The sequence below is a fragment of the Leuresthes tenuis genome, unplaced genomic scaffold (genome assembly GCF_036924035.1).
Source record: "Leuresthes tenuis unplaced genomic scaffold, fLeuTen1.0.hap1 SCAF_10, whole genome shotgun sequence".
NCBI classification, from domain to species: domain Eukaryota; kingdom Metazoa; phylum Chordata; class Actinopteri; order Atheriniformes; family Atherinopsidae; genus Leuresthes; species Leuresthes tenuis.
In genome coordinates this window covers 14,288,829-14,310,032 of record NW_027325364.1, presented here as the reverse complement: position 1 = coordinate 14,310,032, position 21,204 = coordinate 14,288,829, and the positions used below count along the sequence as shown (strand labels likewise).

At 40.7% G+C, this 21,204-nt stretch overlaps 1 protein-coding gene across 4 annotated transcripts; it reads right to left on the bottom strand.

Annotated features, from left to right (window-relative positions):
* Positions 1-186: 186 nt before the first annotated feature.
* Positions 187-16,507, bottom strand: abcb4 (ATP-binding cassette, sub-family B (MDR/TAP), member 4). Of its 4 annotated transcripts, none has more exons than XM_072394288.1 (28): positions 16,484-16,507; positions 15,900-15,973; positions 15,366-15,447; positions 14,777-14,930; positions 14,275-14,323; positions 13,979-14,170; positions 13,478-13,649; positions 12,964-13,088; positions 12,509-12,680; positions 12,320-12,433; positions 11,135-11,245; positions 10,913-11,038; positions 10,242-10,445; positions 9,980-10,150; positions 9,706-9,867; positions 9,410-9,598; positions 8,789-8,935; positions 8,554-8,658; positions 7,949-8,026; positions 6,874-6,957; positions 6,528-6,731; positions 6,343-6,443; positions 6,108-6,248; positions 4,653-4,809; positions 4,347-4,544; positions 3,317-3,523; positions 1,818-1,964; positions 187-1,658 (listed from the first exon to the last, which is right to left on the bottom strand). In XM_072394288.1, the coding sequence occupies exons 2-28, from the start codon at positions 15,962-15,964 to the stop codon at positions 1,452-1,454; spliced, it is 3,864 nt and encodes a 1,287-aa protein (XP_072250389.1). In that variant the 5' UTR covers positions 15,965-15,973; positions 16,484-16,507; the 3' UTR covers positions 187-1,451. The 4 variants fall into 4 exon arrangements, with proteins under 4 accessions (XP_072250389.1, XP_072250388.1, XP_072250387.1 ...); XM_072394287.1 differs by lacking the exon at positions 16,484-16,507 and adding an exon at positions 16,235-16,322; XM_072394286.1 differs by lacking the exon at positions 16,484-16,507 and adding an exon at positions 16,231-16,265.
* Positions 16,508-21,204: the final 4,697 nt, after the last annotated feature.

The following is a 21,204-nucleotide window of genomic DNA, read 5'->3' as shown; positions in this document are numbered from 1 at the left end:
TTTTTTTCCCCCACATTTCAAGCCTTATGATAATGGTGACACTGTGATTTTGTAAATGATGAAATGAGTATGAGCACAAACATTTCTGTATCATTTGAGATGCACGACTGCTTTGATGAATTGACACGAGATTAACAAATGCTTGCATTTTGTTTAGATAAATAAATAAATAAAAAAAATCAGCAGCTGTTTGAGTATAAAACTTTATTAGTTACATACATTGGGACATTCTCCAAAAAGTGATTAGTGACATAGACACAAAACTATAATCTCAGTGAATGAAGCTGAAGTACATGAATTAGTTTTTTTTTCCTGGTTTAAGTGCTCAGGCACTTCTGGTCCATTAACTATTTACAATAATCTCAAATACACTTACTCAGTTGCAGTGATGGTCCCAGTATTAAAGGCATACCTGACGGTAAACTAGTGCAGTTAGAATGGATCAGAGTGCATTTATGTTTATTAAAGTATACGCAAGCTTTATCAAAGCTTGTGTCACACATCTCTCAGGGTCTGCCCTGTTTCTACAGAGGCCCAGAGTGAACAAACACCGGATCTAGAGTGAATCAAGTTACCAAATAAGCAACGGCTCTCCAGGAGGGAGAGAAAGGCATTTTGGGAGGAAACCAGATTCTAAACACTGAATCTGCTCCGACAAATCCCGCATGAGAGGGAAGGGAAGTAAAAAACTGACCAAAGTAGCAGAAGATTCGGGCTCTTCTCTTTTCTGCGTTGTACCTCCTAGTTCTCTCCTCCATCTTTCTCCCTGTGACCTGGAAACCGATCCGTGCAGGTCACGTCTTTATTCATAAAGTGCATCTGATGTAGATGTGAGGCCTACTGAAGGCACTTCACACAAAGTAAAGATATAGGTTTTGTGAAATTATTCAAAAGCTCACCAGGGTGACAGTATAAACAGCTTACATCATTCCTCCTGTCCGTTCCTAACATCCTATGTTGGGTGGGGAAACAATGTGTGAAATAAGAGCAGGTGTATTAATGAGAAATCTGTTCCACTGGGTGTCCCAATGAGCCATGACAGTGAACCAGCACAAATCCCCCAAGTGGAATGAGACCACCATTAATCACACCTGTGCAAACTGTGAGCGGATATGATTAATGAAGGAGGAGAAGCAAGCAAATTCAGCTACAATAAAAGCACAGGTGTTAATCTGTGTGACCTGGGCCCAGCACATACAAAACGAATCCAGTACTGTTTCTTCTATTGTCACAAGCCAGAATAACGTCTGTGAAAAGGATCCGTAAAAAGTGACAACTCAATCAATAACACAACAGCGGTTACACTTGCATTCAGTCCCCGGGCGCTCCACTGAAGCCACTCAGTATGAACCACTATAGTTTACTAAGGTGAAGCAGGAAGCTGATCATACAAGGCACAAGTTCTTAATCCAGCCCTCCTTAAAGATCAGAAACAGGTGAGGCGCGTCCCATCATTCTTTCCCATTACCGAGCTGCGTGGTGATCAGCATGTAGTAGACTCCCTTCTTTGCCAGCAGCTGTTGATGCGTCCCCTGCTCGACGACCACTCCTCCCTGGAAGACAGCGATGCGGTCAGCGTTGCGGATGGTGGAGAGACGGTGGGCCACGACTATGCACGTTCTGCCCTTGCTGGCCTGGTCCAGGGCATCTTGCACCACCTGCCGAAAGACAGCATTTTTACACATTTTCCTGTTTCTAATGAATCTCCGTGGGGTTGGCGTTGTGAACTTGGAGGGGCTGTTTTTTTTGCTAATTTAGGTGCTTGAACACCGTTATCATTATGAGAAGCATCAGCAGTGAAATGAGAAAAGACGAACCTTCTCGCTCTCTGTGTCCAGTGCAGAGGTGGCTTCGTCCAGCAGCAGCACTTTAGGGTTGCGGAGGATGGCTCGGGCTATGGCTATCCGCTGCTTCTGACCACCTGACAGCTGAGTACCCTTATCACCCGCCTGAGTGTTGTACTTCTGCTCAGACAAACAGAGACAGCAGGCGCGTCATGATGTCACCACATAATCGACAAAATGATGACAGGAGCATCCTGAAATCCAATCTAATTTGTAATCTCCTGTTTTCCAAGCTTCCTGTATGTAATTTGTATTAATTCCAGAAATAACTTCAAATGGAAGTCTGAGACTAGTGCTGTCTTAGTTGAGAGTACATGCAGAAGCTGTGAGTAATTTTCTTGGGTGAAACTTTCACCTATATCCAGAGTTCTCTTTATGTCGTGCCATCACTTGTACAGCACACTACAATTCCATCAATTTATCGAAACTTTAAGTTTAAAGATAACTGCTTGATAAGAAAAACTGGAAGCATCTCCAAAAAAAGATTTTCCAACAGATTAAAACAGTGATGTTTTTGTTTTTTAAAAATCATGAGAGCCTCTGTTGTTAAGGGAAACTGATCTTTTTGAAAGGCAAGTCACGATCATGCTGACTTTCTAAAATGTTTGTCTTCCTTCTAAATGGCAGGAAATCCTCTATTTCCTAACACAGCCCTATCTCTGCTAACTTTTTTGAATGGGTCCTCTGATGCACTTTTAAACCAACTGTTATAAAGCTGCTTTTACAGGGACCAAATACTGACACATATTCATTCAACCATTCATCAACTAACTGCTTAAAGAAAGTGGTTTGCAATCATGTTATTTATTTTATTATGTTAATAACATCTGGACACATGGCGTCAATTTTAGTTATTTTAGATTTGAATACAGCATGATTACCGGTAATCATCATATTCTTGAACACTGTAAAGATACGGGCTGTATTTAGTTACTTCATCATTCATAAAGTATTGCACATTAATCTCTGACAATACGTTACTGAAAAGAATGATGCAATACGAGATCTCTGTATAAATTTCCAAATATACATTTCAACAGAAGCAAATGAGTCAAATAGCCCCAATTCACTCTCTGTCAGGAACTATTAAATGTAAAAAGGATACGTTAAAAGACACTAAAACCAAAAGAGAAATCCTCTTTGAAAAAAAGGTGTGGGCAACTTAGTCGAATCAAACGTGACATAAAAGTTTTTTATGTCATCTTTGACTCTGATTTAGATATTAAATATACTAACAATTCATCAGTTTTTAAGATTTTTTTGTCACATTGATTATACCTAAAAACAAAATATGATCAAAAAGCTGCAACTCGTCGAAGAATAATGCTGTGCGGCTCTTTAATGAAAAGACAGGAGACACAACACGCCACAGTCATATAACATTTAGTCTGAATCACTTGTTTTTAAAGCTTGTTAACAATCACTTGAGCCTCAATATTTGTGTGAAAATAGTCCAATACCAATAAACTTACCTGTGGCAGTTGTTCTATGAAGTTGTGAATGTTGGCCGCTTTGGCGGCAGCCTCTATCTCCTCCATGTTTACGGTGCGGCTGTTATCTCCGTAGGCGATGTTTTCAGCCAGGGAGCAGTCGAACAGCACGGGCTCCTGGGACACGATGCCAATCTGAGATCTCAGCCAGTGGATGTTCAGTTGTTTGACATTCACATTGTCCAGCACCTGAAGGAAGAAATGGGACAGGTTTGATCTTTTTGTCTAAAACCTGCAGTAAATGTTGGGTTGTTTTTTTTTGGCCACTTTGGTACAGCAGAGAAAATCAGACATTTAAACCCCTCCAACTCTTGAAGTCCCTGCATCAGGACGGTGATGACATGTAAAAAGCATCCGTGTCCCGTAAGGCTCTAAAGCAAGAAGGACGCAAATATCCCAACTGGTCTGAGAGGAATATATATGGATTTAGCATCCAGTCTTAATGGATTACAAATAAAACTTTTGTCATAACATATCAAACACGGGTGCTTGTTATTTCACAGAGAAATCAGTAAGAGAGCTACCCATGACAGTGATTAGCTGTGCTGCTGAGTATGTTGCTGTAAAAATGAAAAGAAGCTTCTGAACCTAAGGAAAGAACAGAAAACATAACATACACCCACTACTGCCTGAAGGAAACAAGGCTCTTTATCTGCTCTTTAAGCCCTTATAATTACAAACTCTTTCTGTCTGCTGTTGGGGAAGGATAATTTGTGGGGATTCAGTAGTTTAAAGCACATGAGCTCTTATGTATCACAAGCGGGACAAAAGAAGGCCTTTGAAATAGCAATTTTCCATGACACCAGACCCCAGGAGATAGAACTAAATCTTCCAAGTTATATAGATAAAAGCAAACATGCTACATTGACCTCATAAGATCTCAAGGTCCCATAAATTGAGTGCTGTCCGGCTGCCATAAAAGCACTGTTCAGTTACTCATTTGCTAACAAACAGTAGGTGAAGGGGCACCGCGTGTCAAACCGCCGATTACAGCGCAGGTGTGTTTTCTCACCACTTCCCCCTCCTTGGCGTCATAGAACCTCTCCAGCAGCTGGATGGTGGTGCTCTTTCCACAGCCGCTGCTCCCCACCAAGGCCAGCGTCTCTCCCTTCTTCACCTTCAGATTCAGCCCTTGCAGTATGGGCACATCGGGGCGTGAGGGGTAGTTAAACTTAACACCCTGAAAACTCACGTTACCGTCAAATTTGTCCTGAAAATGTAGAAGATCAGAGGGAGGATTGGTTCATTACCCTGAGTTTTTTTGAACAAGGTGGTGTGCAGGTTTCATATTTGATGCGTGGGGCTTTGTGTAATGTACCAGCATCTCTCCCTTCTGAGACAGATTGTCAATGGCAGGCTCCTTGTTGAGCAACATGAACAGGTGGGCCGCTGACATTTTGGCCTTAGCGTAGTTTGGAGCGAAGGAGTTGGCCTCTCCGACAGCCATGGCACCGAACAGAACGGCTGAAATTACACTGAGAGAGAGAGTGAAACTCACATTAGCCTCATCTTTCACAGTTACCAGGTATTACATTTGTTTAGATAAGGCTGAGCTACCCAGTAACACCTGTGTGTGTATACTGTACGCTAATAATGCTTCTTTAAATATAGTCAGTCCAGTACAGATGAAGAATTGGGTGTTGATACTTTGAATACAATAAATGAGGCAACAATCATGCCTTCGTGTCAGATCTGCCTCGTAGAGAATCTTGTACATTAGAATAAGTGCTACAATATGTGAATGTGTCTTGTAAAGGAAAACTCTAAATGGTCAGTAAGACTAGAGAGACATCATACAAACGCAGTCCAATTGCCAACTAAATGCACAACTGCAGGATTAAGATCATTGCGTTTCTTTTATTTATTTTCCTTTAGCAAATATTTGACAACTAAATAGTGAATACATCAATCTCAAACCATCTACTTCTCATGGGAGCCAAGATCCGCCATGCTTTAGACTATTCTTTAGTGCCATCCCAAGTTCAACTGACATCTTGAAAACTGGCGGACCGATTCTGACTGAAGATGTCAGACAACAAACAGGGACGACATTATGTTATTAGCAGGTACATCAGCCATTAGGAGAGTGGTCGACCTTTCATCTTTGCAGACAAAAAGATCTAATCCGCTTTAATATTACACTAGGCACCAGTAGTTTTCAAACCCACCATCAAAGACAAGGAAAGATATGAAGGTGACGTTGCTTGAATTCAGTGTTTTTTTGTTTCATCTATTTTTGATGAATGAGGAGGAACCTTATTTTTTTTTTTTTTTTTTTTTTTTTTTAAATGGACTAGATGTCATGTTAGGATGATTTTTTTTTTTAATGATCACACAATGATGCTACTAGTTACATGTCTTATGCACTACTTCCAAAACATTTCCGAGAATCCTGCCGCTGCATTTATATAGAAGCAAACGTTTTGTAAAAAATAAAATTCATATTTCTACGTTTTAAAGTAATTTGTTCTTTCATGGTGCGATGAACTTTGGACTTCCTCTTAATACAACATGTGGAATATAAATGAAGGCCAAGCCCAGTTCCAGCAGTGACTTGCAGAATTATTGTATTATCCTAAAACGTTTGTATGTGCGAGCAGTCAATCACTCCAGGAACAGGTGTAATGATTAACAGCAATAAAAAAAGCCTCTTTATCCACATCTTGCCTGCTTTGCACGCACAGTGTTGGACATTTTATCATAAACCAAATAACCCAGACCGTTAACCCCCAGATTGAGAGATGAGACAAGATAAAACTGTCGGCTTACTCACAGGAAAACTGCCTCAGCATCCATCCTTCCGGCCACAATGAGCCAAGCTCCAAAGCGGAAACAGCCTGCGTAGGCAAAGTAGATCATGGCCTGGGAGAAGGAGAAGGTAAGACCGTACACATGGGCCTTTTTCTGCGAGTTCCTGTACAGAGGAATAAATATAATAAGTATCCAAACATCACATGGAACACTCCTCATATTAGTTACATGTGACTCAAATCTATAATTTGACATACTTGTATGGCACTATGAGGTTTTCCTGAAACAAAGATTCAAACTTGGCTTCTCTCGTCAGGGAGGCAACAGTGCGGATATTCTCTATGGCCTCTGTAGCAATCTGTGGAGAGACGCCACACAAACATGACAGCTGACCGAAGGGTCGGTACTTAAAAAGTAAAAAAAGAAAAAGCCAAATCCACACCTTTCCAGCCTTCTCCAGCTCCTTCTTGTCTTCGGCAGCATGTCCAGTGAGCATCTTCATCTCAAAAGCTCCAGCCAGCGCTATGACGGGCACCACAGCCAAGATGAGAAGGGTCAGCTCCCAGCCGTACACAAAGGCCAGTATCACACCGGTGCCCAGGTTGGCAAAGTTCTGGAAAAGTGTCGCCAAACGTACTCCTGCGGCCTGAACAGGAAGTAAAGGTCAGAACAAAGAAGGTGACACATCGCATTCACAGCCTTCACCTGATGGTTCACCGTGGTGGCTTTGGCAAGAAGCTTTTCTATTTCTGGTTGTGTGTGTATGTGTGACTGCTGCTGAGACTTACCCCTTGCACTTGGGCAGCATCTGTGGCCAGTCTTGTAGTGAGTGCTCCGACGCTGTTTTTGGGGTCATCAAACCAGCCAAGATCCTACAACAACAGTGTAACAGCAGCAATTAGAAAAATGGTCAAGTCTAAACCCTGGAAAAGCTATTTCTACACTAATTATTCATGACTACATAAATAGCGGTTAGAGTTTGCATCATTGGCTGTGTTTTCAACATGAGCCCAGCTTACTGTGGTGGCCACATTAAACATGTAACATACACAGACCAGACAGCAGGGCACACGTGCAGCAATGTCTTTAAACTAAGTCTTCATATTTGAATAGTGTTGTGTTGTGTTTTCACTATTTCCACTGAGAACACTTTATAAATGTTAACTTAAACACATTACACAAACCTTGTCCCAAATTAAGAGACTAAGCAACCACAACCTGATGCTGGCAAAATAAACTTCTATATATATATATATATATATATATATACACAATTCAAATCACTGTCTTTGGCCAAGAAACTTAAACCCACATGGCCCATTGTCATGTGGGTTTATCATTTTGTGTGAGTGTGTGCACGATAAGAGAAATTGTATCCATCCATGTATAAAACAAGCAATGTATGAATGCGAGTGTGAGGTTTGTGCTGTAAACGTGCTTCAGATGGTCAACAGGACCAGAAAATTCCCACGTAAATGCACTTATTTTCGCAAATACTAACAGGAAATAGATTTTAAATTGTGTTACGGACTTAAGCCATTAAACCAGCTGCCCATATAAACTTCAATGAAGGAACTAAGCTAAAAAGAGAGAAAAAACATGTGTATTAGAGGCCCTTTTTGTAACACTGAGCAATTTGTTTGCATATATTTTAGGTACATTGTATCCCATTTCTGTGTTAAAATAAAGAAGTCTGAGCATATCAAGGAGGTTTGTCTATTGTCATGTTTGCAGAGCTGATCTCTGTGGTGCACCACATCCGTGCTGCTCTCTCATGTCTGCGTCGATTTCAAGAATTACAGAGGCAGCGTAAGGTTGGGGGGGAGTGTTAGGTTATTCTCTCATTTCAGCTCATGCACCCACCTGTCTCATCATGGACTTGAAGGCACCGAGTCTCAGCTTCAAGGTGAGAACTTCTCCAGATTTACCAAAACAGAACCCCTGTTAAAAATAAAGACAGACATTAAAATGTTGGCCCTGTCACCTTTGACATCAACACTAGAACTCTGCAGTCTGTAGTAAGTGTGTGTTATCATCGAACTCTAGATGAGAGTATTTACAGAGTATAAACTGAGTTTGAGCCCTCAGATCCTCTGGCACGAGTCTGTTTGAAAAAGTTGTTGGTGAGGCAACTTTTAGCTTTTATGTCACGAGCGTCCGTCTGCTTAACAGACCTGAGAGCAACTGGATGTGTTCATCTCTTTACATCTGGACCTTCCTCTTTAGCCTAGCTTTTGATTATTTATGGTTCATTATTATCTTAATGACTTATTCTATTGTATTTATGTTATAGAAATGTTCAGTCTAATGTAATTTCCATGTTTTCCTTTCAACTATTTTACACAATTCTTTAATTTAGTACTTAATTTCCTCTATTTCAGTCTAGTTTGACTGATTTCCCAAAATATATATATCTTGTTTTTGTAACAAAGGTGTCCCCTGTGGTCATGTCGCGTGCGTGTGCATACCTGTAGAAACATGGTGACAAAGCAGACGCCTCCGATAGCGACAAACATGAGGGAAAAGAAAGTTGACCTTTCCCTGACAACTTCTGGATCCGGCTCAGCAAACACCTGAGAGGAGATTTAAAAATATATATATAAAAAAATAATAATAATAATTCACAGCTTTCAAAAACTTCTACAATCTGCTGCACTTAACATGAAACATTAAATAAGTTTTGTGGCTGTAAGAGTGACCTACAGTGATGATTTTGGAGAAGAGGATAGCAAACAGAGGCTGTATTGCGCCATTGATGGTGGCACAAATGATTCCCACTAGAACATATGGCCACTCTGAAATGTTGAAACGCATCACTTTAAGGAATGACACCGGGGGGACGTCTTCATCCTGCAGAGAGAGAAAGTTGAGTCCCACTTAAGGAAGAGATTCATGAAGAAAAAAAAAACAAAAAAGGCCGTAACTGCTCGAATGTGTGGAAATTTAGAAGATGGTTCACTTGGACACTAACAGAGCCATTTTTGGACCATAACTTTAAACTCTGTTACTACTAGGTTAAATCAATGTATGAGGAACCTAAATAGGTGACAAATAACTACCTGTAAACTTCAGTTAACAGATAGTACGACTTGGATTCTTCTCATTCTAAATAAGACAGGATCTGATTTTATCAAGACTTCCAAATAAAGACTTCTCTATTTGAACAGAAACCAAAGTTTAGGGGACCATCTGTCAAGTTCAACAACAGTGAAACATGTGCAATACTGCATAGCCCATTTAGTTTGATTGATCTGTTGACATAACACTTGTATTTTCTTGCCCACGTGCACATTTTGATGCCAGACTTGTTGCACCACAGCTCACCTCCTCTGCTATGTCCGTGTCATTCTTTAACTTTTTTTCCTCCTCCTTCTCCCCCTCTGAGGCCGCAAAGGAGGAGCCTCTTGTGGACTTTCTCCTGTACAGAGAAGACCCAGAAAGGGGCTTGCCTGTCGGGCTCTTCTCATCCACAGGCAACTCGCTCGCCTCCTCCTCATCTACTTTCTGGAAGGTCTGCAGATGGTGAGCAGATGGAGGAAACCACACACACCATCAGTATCAAAGATCGCTCGGAAACGACAAAGCTCCTATTGAGATAAACCGACTGGTCTTTATGTTACCTGCATGGTGACCAGGGTGTGGTAGACTCCCTTTTTCTCCATCAGCTCATTATGAGACCCCAGCTCTACAACTTCACCTTTCTGGAAGCCAGCAATGACGTCGGCATTTCTGATGGTCGAGAGGCGGTGAGCCACGATCAGTGTGGTGCGACCCAGACGGACCTGCGCACAAACAACTGTCAGAACACTGTTGTAAAAGGGCAAAGCTGCCATCCTAACACTCACCTAACTGGCAATAATGCAAACTAATTTATATTTATAATAAAGTCTGTACCTTATCTAGAGCGGCTTGCACTATGGTCTCACTCTCTGCGTCGAGAGCAGATGTGGCTTCGTCCAACAGAAGGATTTTGGGGTTGCGGACTAAAGCTCTGGCGATGGCAATCCTCTGCTTCTGTCCCCCGCTCATCTGAGTTCCTCGGTCGCCGACAAGCGTCTCAAACTTCTGCTCAACAATAACAATCTCAGGATAAGCTAAATCTGGACAGAGTTATTCATAATCACGGAAGACAACGAAGCATAAATATTTTTCTTACATCGGGAAGGTTCTGTATGAAATCATAAGCATTGGCTTCCTTGGCAGCCTGTTCGATATCGTGCTGCGTCACGTCAAGTCGCCCATATCTGATGTTCTCGGCGATGGTGGTGGCGAAGAGGATGGGCTCCTGGCTCACCACTCCGATCATCTCTCTCAGGTAACGGACATTTAGAGAGCGGATGTCATGACCATCGATAGAGACCTACAACGATGAAGCCAACAGATGCAGCGCTTAGTGTAAATATTCGTTCAGTTCATTAACTGTAATTCTATCAATTTGCTTATCATTATCTCTCATCTTTCTCCACGGCTGACCGTTCTACTAAAACAGGACTTTCACAGCAGCAACTGGTGTCACATCATCTCAGTATATCATGAGGTACTACTAATAATGCTAAAGCAAAATGTAATTCATGGTTCAATGCATTTTATGATCATTTTTAAAGCCAACTGGATGGAAACCAGCTGTCAAAAGGCAAAAAAAAAAATTTATTGACCTGAAACTTCCTTAATCCTTTATGTGATAAAAGTATAAACACCCCAAAAACAATCAAATTAGTGAAGACTTTATGCTTTACAAAGTTGACACATCAAATAATGTACTGTTGGGAGATGTGGGGTAAAAGGATTGCACGATATAATACAACAACTGAGTGCTGCATCACTTACGAATCCTTCCTGTGGGTCGTAGAACCTCTGGAGCAGCTGGATCGTTGTGCTTTTACCACAGCCGCTGCTGCCCACTAATGCAATGGTCTGTCCACTTTTCACACTCAGACGCAGGTTTTTTAATATCTACAAAGGATAACAACGTCAGTCAGGAGACACAGGTTGAAAATACATCCTGGATGTACATTGTTTTGTCTTTTTGTGAATGTTTGGGTTATATACTTTGACGTCAGGCCTCGAGGGGTAGCTGAAGTGAATGTTGCTGAACTCAATGTCTCCTTTGACAAAGTCAGGTTTGAAGCCGGCCTCTGAATAGCTGTCAATGCTTGGGTTCTGTGGAGAAAAACAGTCTGTTCTGGTTTGCAGTTTCACCAAAGTGGACTCAAGAACACAACTCTTATATAAGAATAACGTCAGATAGACAATGGGAGGAAGGCTGTTAGGTGCGCAGGTTAGAGAGAGTGTGTTTAACAAAGCTAATGTTTATTTGGACTGGTCTTTGTTTTTTCACTGTTTCTCTTGGTGGTCTAATGCTCTCTCGCTCTCTCTCTCTCTCTCTCGCACACACACACACACACACAACTGTTATTCTCACTCTTGCTTTGCGGTTTACATGGGCAGAGCTATGTGTTTATAATGAGACTGCCTTGTGAAAGTCTAACCTTTCAACTAGACAGTAAAATTTATCTGTAAAGCACCTTTGAACTTAACAATAAAAGCATTAGGAAGACTAACAGTATAATGGAGACATGCTGCATTTTTTCAGAGGTGATAACTTCAATCCTGTGAAATGGAACAACTAAAAAACGTCCATGGGCAGATCTTTGACATCTGCTTTGCTTGAGGCTGTCATTTGTTAACACACGCAAACAGATGTGCTCCTCCGGCCAGTAGTTTGTAGAATAGAGTACCCTTTATCTGCATTTAAAACTATAAGCGTGCCGTTGTATTGAGAGACTAACACGGAACTGTACACTGCAAGCCAAACATGGCCCGGTCTCAAACCAGAAGCAGGTCTCTTAAACAGCTTAAACAAAGTGCTCACACTACATGTCTGTGGTTCCATAAACAGCAATATCAATCATCATTTCACTAGATTTATTATTACATTGTTTTCAAAAGAATTCGTTCTCATTCATGGGAAAGGGATTTACACTGAACACAAGAGGAGAGCCACAGCTGTGCAGCATCAACCAAGCATCCTGCTGGTTCAGGCAGCAGGTGCTCCAATTAGAGCAAAGTCCATCACATCATTACAGGCTCCAGGTTGTCGGCTGCATCAAAGCAGGTCTGCAGAGCGCCAGGGTACAGAGGTGCATGTTCAGTAATACAAACTGACAGGAGTCCAGTAGCAGGGAGATTAGAAAAAAAAGAAGGTGTTTGGGTCAAATGTGTTGCATTCCTTACACGATCGATGATGCTGTACACTTTATGTGCAGCTCCACGCGCACTGGCAAAGGTCTGGATGTTCGGAGAGGTCTGTCCCATCGAAAAGACTCCGATAAGCACAACGAAGAACACCTTAAAACAAAAATATTAGGATTAGCTGCACCAAAAGCAAATGAAGCAGAAATACAGGCACAAGAGTCTACTCACGGTGAGCACAGATCCGATAGTGTACTCCTTGCTCAGGATGAGCGTACTGCCGTACCAGAAAGCCAGCGCATAGGACAGGTAGATCACCAAGAAGGTGAAGCCCATGGCAATGTTAGCAGAAATTGCCTTCTTTATTCCCATCCTTTTAGCATCCTCCAAGTTCTTGTTATATCTGGGGTGCAGCATACACACAGAGCATAAAAAAGGTCAAATATCATGTATGGCTAAAATTGGATTACAAAGACAACAGAGCTGCAACAAATGTAGCTTTAGAATCTGCACAGCACAATAATCACTTTTTTTTTTTTTAAATGTCTTATTCAGTTACAGCCTTTTCCCTTTGATCTCCCCCGAAAAAACCCCCAAAACAACCGTCTTTCAAAATCTGCTTTAAAATGGAACAGGGCTGTATTTCACCCACAGTGATAATGGCTGTTCTATTTCTGCTTACAAACCTCTCAATCTCTTTATTTTGACCACTAAAAGCAAACACCGTCCTGATGGCAGAGAGCACCTCCTCTGCAACGGCACCAGCTTTAGCATATGCACCCTGCTCTTTTGAAGTGAAGCTCGTCAGCACCTGTTTGAACAAGAAAAAAGCCATTCGGTCAATCTAATGAGGCTGAGTCCTTCTAACTTGCGAGGCAGCTCGATTCCGATGAGATCATGGTAACTAATGTGATTACGGCAGAATCCATCTTGCCAGGCTCTAAGCTGTGTTTGTGGACCAAGGCAGCAGCGTCTTTGGATTAATCAGTGTCCTATCAGCTGGGTTTTAGATGTGATGCGAGTCAACAATGGCTGCTCCTACCGAGGCTGCTGTAGCAGCCTCTGAAGCTTCAGTTATTCCTTATTGGAGAGCACATTCTCTTGAAAAGGAAAACCAAAGGCTTTTCTCTGTGGGTAACATGTTTTCTCTTGTCTGGCTTCACCAAGAATTTGATATATCCACGTCGGGATCCAACGTACCTTACTGAAAAGTGCCGCTGAGATGCCCAGCGCAGGGCTCACAGCCAGGATGACGAGAGTGAGCTTCCAGCCTTTGGTGAAGCCGATGATAAAGGATGCAATGAAGGTGCTGAAACTCTGGAGCAACATCCCCACCTTGTCACCAATGCCCTCTTGGATCTTATAGACATCACTGAAAATATAAATAACATGTCCACCAAAGATGCCTGGACGACAGCAACATTTGCAAATACCAAACAAAACAAGATGCATTTTGAAAACTTTGCATCTAACCGCCAGATAAGAAATTATGTTGTATGGCAATAGAATGATTCTTCACTACTGAAGACTAAACAGATGGTAATTATTTGAGAAAACGATACCCGCAGGCTTGTGTTTTTATACACTTTTAGCAGGCTCAACACATGACCTGATCAGTCAAAGACAATGACTTTATGCTCCACTTTGAAAGCCGTAATATATTGGTAATATTTCCCAGACTGCAACTTCTTTGTTACCCACTCTGTGAGACGCGTGTTAAGCTGTCCTGTTTCGTTGACATCAAACCAGCCGATGTCTTGCTGCATGATTCGGTGGAAAAACAAGGTGCGGATGCGCTTCACCTGCCGCCCAGCTGCCAGGGTCCAGAAGGACACCTGCAGGTAGGCTGCAACCAGCACCACGGCTCCCATGATGGAGTAGTAGATGGCAAAGCTGGGGGAAGAGAACTGACATGAGAAGCATGACTTTGCACTTGATCTGCTTGTTGTGGACATGTTTTCATTCAACAAGGCCAGCTGTTGCTGTTAAGTCATTACACAGTCATTTCCTCTTCTAAGGTTCCGGTCATGTTTTGATATGCCAAATCTGAAAGCACAGAGGTTACAATGTGAAAACACGAATAATGGGGGGAGGAGGATGAATAATGTACACAAGAAAACAGTACTGTGCAAAAGTCTTAAACCACCCTTAATTTCTTCATATTTTGACATTCTTTCCAATCTTTTAAAGTTGTCTTGATCAATAATTCTCCAGGATCTCTTTCTTTGGACACCGGCTGCTTTTTCACTCTTTACAGTCCAGTCTAATGCCTGTTCAGAGAAAATGTGCTTTCGTTTTTTTTTTGTTTTGTTTTAACACTTACCTATGAATTCGAGCATTAAAAAAAAAAAATTAAAACACACCTAACTCAAGGGATGAACCACTGAGGTGTCTACACATAGGAGAAAACTTAGCAAAGCTACAGTTTGTTGGTAATATAAGAACAATGGAGGGGTGATGCAAGACTTTAGCAAAGTACTGTAATATCAGAAAACTCACCTGGGTCGGTCACATTGACTGAAGCAGTATTTACAAGGCTGTCCGTCATGTCTCCGAAGACAATAAACATGATAGGAAGCACTGCCCCGTTAGCTATGGCCATCACTGCCCCAATGATAATCATCAGAATGTCCAAGCCGTCTGAAAACCTGAACTACACCCACAAAGAGAGGAAGGTGTGGAATTAGAGCAGTCTGGACATCAGAGAGTAACTCCATGCACCTATTATCTTCTCACAACAGGGGACTGGTGGAGTTCAGCTGAACAACAGGAGGATGTCCCACACTCCCATCCGATCTACCTGCTTCCCCTGTTACTGTACTTCACACACTCACCAAAACAAACACACACACACACCTCACTGTTATGCTTGTAAGATCAGACCTTCTACAGTATAACACAACGACGACTGTTCTCCAAGAAAATTGAGGATGTACTCTTTGAAATGTTTTCATTTTTTTTTGGCTTCCTGTTCCCACACACTTTCATAGAGCAGAAAACTATAAATAACCTCCTTGATGAGCATTATCACGGTGCACAAACAACTAATTCGGACAGGAATGAATCACAGTGTGACGGTTGAGCTTACCACAGCGAGGGGGCCGACCATGGGCTCCTTCGGCGCTTTTTCTTTCTTCTTCTTGTCTTTCTTTTCGCCATCCTTACTGCCACTGGAGGAGTTATGTACAAAAACAATGATGTCAAACCAACATCCTGTTTGAATATCTTTGTCATACAGCTGTGTTAAAATACTCACAAGACATTAAGCAAAGCATTGCTCAAAATGCTACTTCAGTAAAACTCTGAGCATCAATTTAATGTACAAAAAGACAAATTACTCATGACTCCTCAGGCGGGATGGCCCACTTCAGGATTGTATGTGTTATATCACTGGATTACAGTAAAATATGAGTAGACAATCTCAATAGTGCATCTTTAATAAGTATACAGTAGGATATGCAGTTAGAAATAGGGTTTTACCAAACAATTACATCCAAATTAATTTCTCTACTCACATTCTGTATCGTGTATTAGTAACAGGTGACATGAGTTGTACAGTGAATGAAAGAAAGAGTACTGAGCGAGTCTGAAATGTCGTGGAGTGTAATTTGTGGGCTTTTACCTCAGATTTCCATTCTTTTCCTGTTTATCTGAGGACAGTTTTTCCATCTCGTTCTTCTCCTCCATGTCTGTTTCCTGCCGGAGGAGGAAGAGTCCGTTTACATTTTGTTTTAAATATTTAAACAACCCAACATCAGCATTTCTTACATGACACCTCAAATGAAACGGCAAAGACGAGCCGAGGAGTCAACGCTGCGGAACTCACTTTGAGCTTAAACTAAAATAATATCATCAAATATGAATGTTGTGGAAATCAATAAATCAAAAACAATCAAGGTTTAACTTTTAAAATATAATCAAACAGATTAGAGACGAAACCTCGACAGAACTACCGACCCCGTGTCCTTCTGTCCTTCTCCGTTTGTCCCGTCTCTGTTCATTTAAATAAATGATCACACACCTCTACAATAAATTACGTCCCTCCCTCCTCCTCCTACAACTTGTTCCTCCCTCCACATGTGCCTTAAAGTCATCAGCTCTCGCTCAGGACAATCGTTTGGTAGAAATTAAACAAACGCTTTTTAATTTTTTTTTTTTTTTTTATAGGGATGTCAATAGCTGACTTAAACATTCTCGCCACATTACCTCTTTTCAGAGAGCTTCCTCGTATTTGACGAGCGAGGCTTCATGGGAAATAATTGATTATATGTGAGTCAACAGCGGACAGGGGCGCGGATATCAGCCCCGGGAGCTTAAGTTCGTTTCATATGGCCCCCCGAACCCTGCCAGCTGTGCTGAGCTCTTGTAAACATTGGCTGTAAATCAAAAACAATACCAATAACAAAAAAGTTAACTATATTGAAGAATAACATGAACAATTATACTGTTATACAATCAAAATGTCTATGCAACAACAAAAGCAGGGAACAGGTAAACTAGAATAGAACTAGAAACACAGGGAATATTTCTCTAAGAGGGGGAGTTAATTAATAACTCAAAAGAGAGCAGCATAGTTTCTTGTATCTTGTTTCACCTGGTCTTCATACAGCCTTGTGTTTTGGATTAATTTTTAGGTGGAAAACAAATTATGGTCCCCCTAAGCTTGAACCAGATGTCGTTGCAGGATGTTGTGGTGGCGTGACGTCTTCCTTTACCATCAAACCCTCTCAAAGTTCCACTGTGGGAATCCTACCTGCTGATACCATCCGTTCATCTCCAAATGTAGATTTCCATTAGTCAGCTGCCCATTCCTCGTGTTTCTTAGCCACAGCACTTCTCTGTTGCAGTCTTCTATCTATCTATCTATCTATCTATCTATCTATCTATCTATCTATCTATCTATCTATCTATCTATCTATCTATCTATCTATCTATCTATCTATCTATCTATCTATCTATCTATCTATATCTATATCTATATCTATCTATCTATCTATCTATCTATCTATCTATCTATCTATCTATCTATCTATCTATCTATGTAGTTTATTGTTAGCTTTTTATATAGCTTGTTATATCTTCATTTGTAAGTCGCTTTGGATAAAAGCCTCTGCTAAATACATAAACACATGTTTAGATAGAAAGATATTTAAATTTACAGATTGATGTTTAGATTGCAAAATCCCAATGAGACACAATGCTTATCACTCTTCTTTTTGCCTTATCATTTAAGACTGCATTTACAGGAGGTTGTTATGCTACCATAGTGGGAGTCAAAGGTTCAGTTACCGGGAATAAGTCATCAACACAACTCCAGCTTCATATCAGGTTGTGATGGTAGTCTATAAGCTAATACATTCCTTCTTTGAACTTTTAGAGGTCTTAAAATGGAGATTATCTATTCAACAATCAAATTACACCAATCAGTCAATTTTCACCTCCTGTTTATCATTGTCTGACTCACTAAAAAGGAGCCATGAAGGCAAATATTTTGTGTAATGCCATCATAAATGCAGAAGAGAGGATATCATATACGATCAATTTGGTGAACAAAGATAATCTAGTTTTGAACCATGCTCATTTTCTGAGAGGGGAGGAGAATCAGTTTATTATCCTCAGAAATACCCAAGGCATACTGCCAGTGACACATAGGTCATCACATTCACAACAGTGTAAAATTCTAGTTCTAGTTTTGCCGTTACAGCTTGAGAAATGTCATAGCTGTGGTTTTATCAGCGTCCTGATTCAAGTGCAAGACCTCATACACGGAGGTAAAAAGGTTATGAAACTAAAACCACAGCAGCATTACTAAAACATGTGAATAGAAGACGCTGTTATTGTAGTTTTATTTCCTTGTTTTTGATACGTGCTATTAAAAATTCTCATAGAGCTCCAAACCAAGACTTACATAAACAGATATGGACCTTTCGTCAGGAAACATTTTATCTCTATAACAAATCACCCCAAAAGTACTGCTGACCCTTAAAACCTTTACAGCCACTTACTGGTATATATTAGAATTTTACGTCTGGTGTTTTTAATTGAAGAACTCCAAAAAGCAAAGAGTAAAAAAAAAGCCTCTGTCTGTCATCACTGTGAGCTCGGGCAGCCTTCAGGAAGGGACAGCATCAAACTGAAAAACTAAAATATCAAGAACATATACTATTTTAAAATGGTGATGTCACATTTTGATATTTTTGTGCTGGATAAGCCCAAGAAGATAATACGTTAATTATTCATCTTCTCACGTGTCAGGTGTATTTTGTTACACACGGTTGTACAGAATGAGATCATAGAGGTATGATACTCATATCCTGTCCTCTGGAGCCACTGCCACTTCAGATGTTAGCCTGGTTCAACACTCCTAGGTCATTTGAATAGGTCATTAATATTCGAATCGGGTGAAATACCTAATACACGAGGCCCAGGTTTGAGAAACACTGTCGTAAAGCTTCTTCATGTGAGATAGGGAAAAGCAATAAAATTAGATGAAAACGTCTGTGAAACAAATGACCAATATACACTTTATCCTGTTGAGAGAATAGACTTTCAGGGTACATAACTGGTGACCCGTTCAGGGTGTACTGTGCCTCTCAACCTTGAAGTGGATTAAACGGGTATAGAAAATGAATAGATGGGTGTATCTACTTTTCTTGAAGCTAAGTTAGTTGAGAATCAAGGATGCGAGTTGCATGGTAGACTGGTTTTCAACGAGTAAAAGAGTATGGTGTTTACGCTATTTCCCAGATAACGCATATGTTGGCCTAATTTGGCTCTGTCAAAGAATTGGCAAGTGTAGATAGCCTAAAAGTCTTAATCTGGGCCTTACGAGGGTTATGGAATGTTTTGTATACAACTTGGTTTTCATATATCAGACTAGCTATGCGAATGTGACAGGAAATGCATTACAATTAGTAATATCAAAATTGATCTAAAATCCACCAAAACATCCAAGAGGAAATTTAAATCAGCAGTAGATTAAATGCGTGGATTCATAGTGCTTTAAAATGACAGCTGTAATGTTGCATTTCAGAGCAGGTCTCAAAGCCACTGTGTGTTTTTTTTAATAAAAACAATAAAATCCAGCATTAAAATCTACAAGACGTGTGAAAAGTAAAGCATTACAAATTATATATACCGGCGGTCGCGTGACAGCGTTTCATGTGACCACAGCATTTATTAACTGTCATAGTTCAATCATGGTTGGAGTAAAATGAGATCAGCGGGAGTAGCTGTGATTGGTTGAGACGTTGTTAGGCAACCGCTGACGTGCCTGTGAGCGCGTTTGGCTGTGAGTCACGCGAAGGACACTGCGGTGTAGGTGTTAGACAGTCAACAGCAGAAAAGAAGTGCATTCACAGCTTTTTAACTCAAACAACCGGTGAACAGTTGTTCCACATACCTGAACCACAACCAGAAGCTTTGATCCTAAATGTAACGTCTAAACCTGGGAGGCTTCTTCACGGAGTGCGTCGGTAACTTCCTAAATATAGCAGCGGTTTGCATTTTAATAACTGTTGATTTGGGGTCTCTGTAAGCTAAAAAAAAAAAAAAAAAAAAAGGAAACCAAAAGGTCAGCCTGTAAAAACTACTTTGTAAAAAATACTTTGCCAAAAACTAAATGAGTGGTTCCCAACCTTTTCGGCTCGTGACCCCCTCGGTGCTGTGCTGGCTGTCGGGCAACATAAGTCAAATCTTGGCTGGCTGCACCGTTAAACCATCCATAGAACTAACACCAGCTGGTTTTGTCTCTTTCTCCGACCCGTGATCATGCATGTCTCAGTTGCTGATAGTCTCTTAATTTCTCTCACCCCCGGGTCCATTTCAAATGTCAAGTACAACACCCCCCCCCCCCCCCCCCCCCCTGTCATATTTTACATACCTGTGAGTTATTTTTACACTACTACATTAAGCAGTCACGTGACGGGATATTCCTGGGTTATCCTCTTAACTCCTCTGCTTCACTTCTGAAAGAGAATACAAATTGAGCAAGAAATGCAAGTAAAAGAAGTAAGAATGGGTGGACACGATGCTGGAAAGAGCCCAGAGGCTGTTATTGTTTGTGGCCACTGGATGGAGCTCTTTGACTTCATCATGACCTCACAGAATTTCAAAGACGTGTGAAGTAGCAATTAGAGGTCTGCAGAAAATCCAGAATCGACCAAAAATCAGAAGAATCAACTTCACACCTTCATTTACTGTAATTCCCTTTGACACACTTACAAAAACACTAGAGAACAATAAATTGTGTCTCTCTACACGATTCTCGGGGGAGGGGGGTCTGCACTTTGAAAACAAAGGTTTGTTGATGAGGTCATCAACATTTCTGGCACAGAAGGAGTTCGAGATCCATTCACATAAAAAACGACAAAGTCAGAAATCTATAGCCTAACTCGCGTAGAATAATTAAACAGACAAAGTGGGTCTTTTACTCGTTCTTAAATTGCAGAAAAATATAATAAATAAAAAAGATCGTTTCATTCACCTTGTTTTAGGAATAAGATTTCTGATGTTTAACTGAGCAAAATACAAACATTTCTTATTCACAGAGGTGACACTCAGTTATATTCAACTCATCACGTTGATGTGAGGCTTACTATCTTACTCCTCTTCTTTTTTTAGAAAAAGAGAAAGAAAAGCTCAAGTTTGGGGTCCATTAAGATCAAACTTTAATATTAATTAATTTGTATAATAGATTCATTAATATAATAATGCATATTTATCTAAAATATATATATTATATTATATTATATTCTCAATACAAACGTTACTCGGTAAATAGTCACTGACTAGATCATAAAAAATATATATTCCGGATATGATTTTTTTTTTTCAGAGCTATTACGTTGAAAGGTCCAACAGGAAGTGCTCCTCGTCTGTGGCTTGTCTCAGGTCTCAGGCTTCCCCCTCCCTCGCTGGAGCATCTT

Bases quoted from the DNA above. Each gene is read 5' to 3' on its own strand.
- abcb4 (XM_072394288.1), bottom strand. From the start codon at position 15,964: ATGGAGGAGAAGAACGAGATGGAAAAACTGTCCTCAGATAAACAGGAA. The intron at 10,446-10,912 runs GTAAGTGATGCA...TCATCGTTGTAG, and splicing joins ACGACCCACAGGAAGGATTC to GTCTCTATCGATGGTCATGA. The intron at 8,936-9,409 runs GTGAGCTGTGGT...CTCTCTCTGCAG, and splicing joins ACACGGACATAGCAGAGGAG to GATGAAGACGTCCCCCCGGT.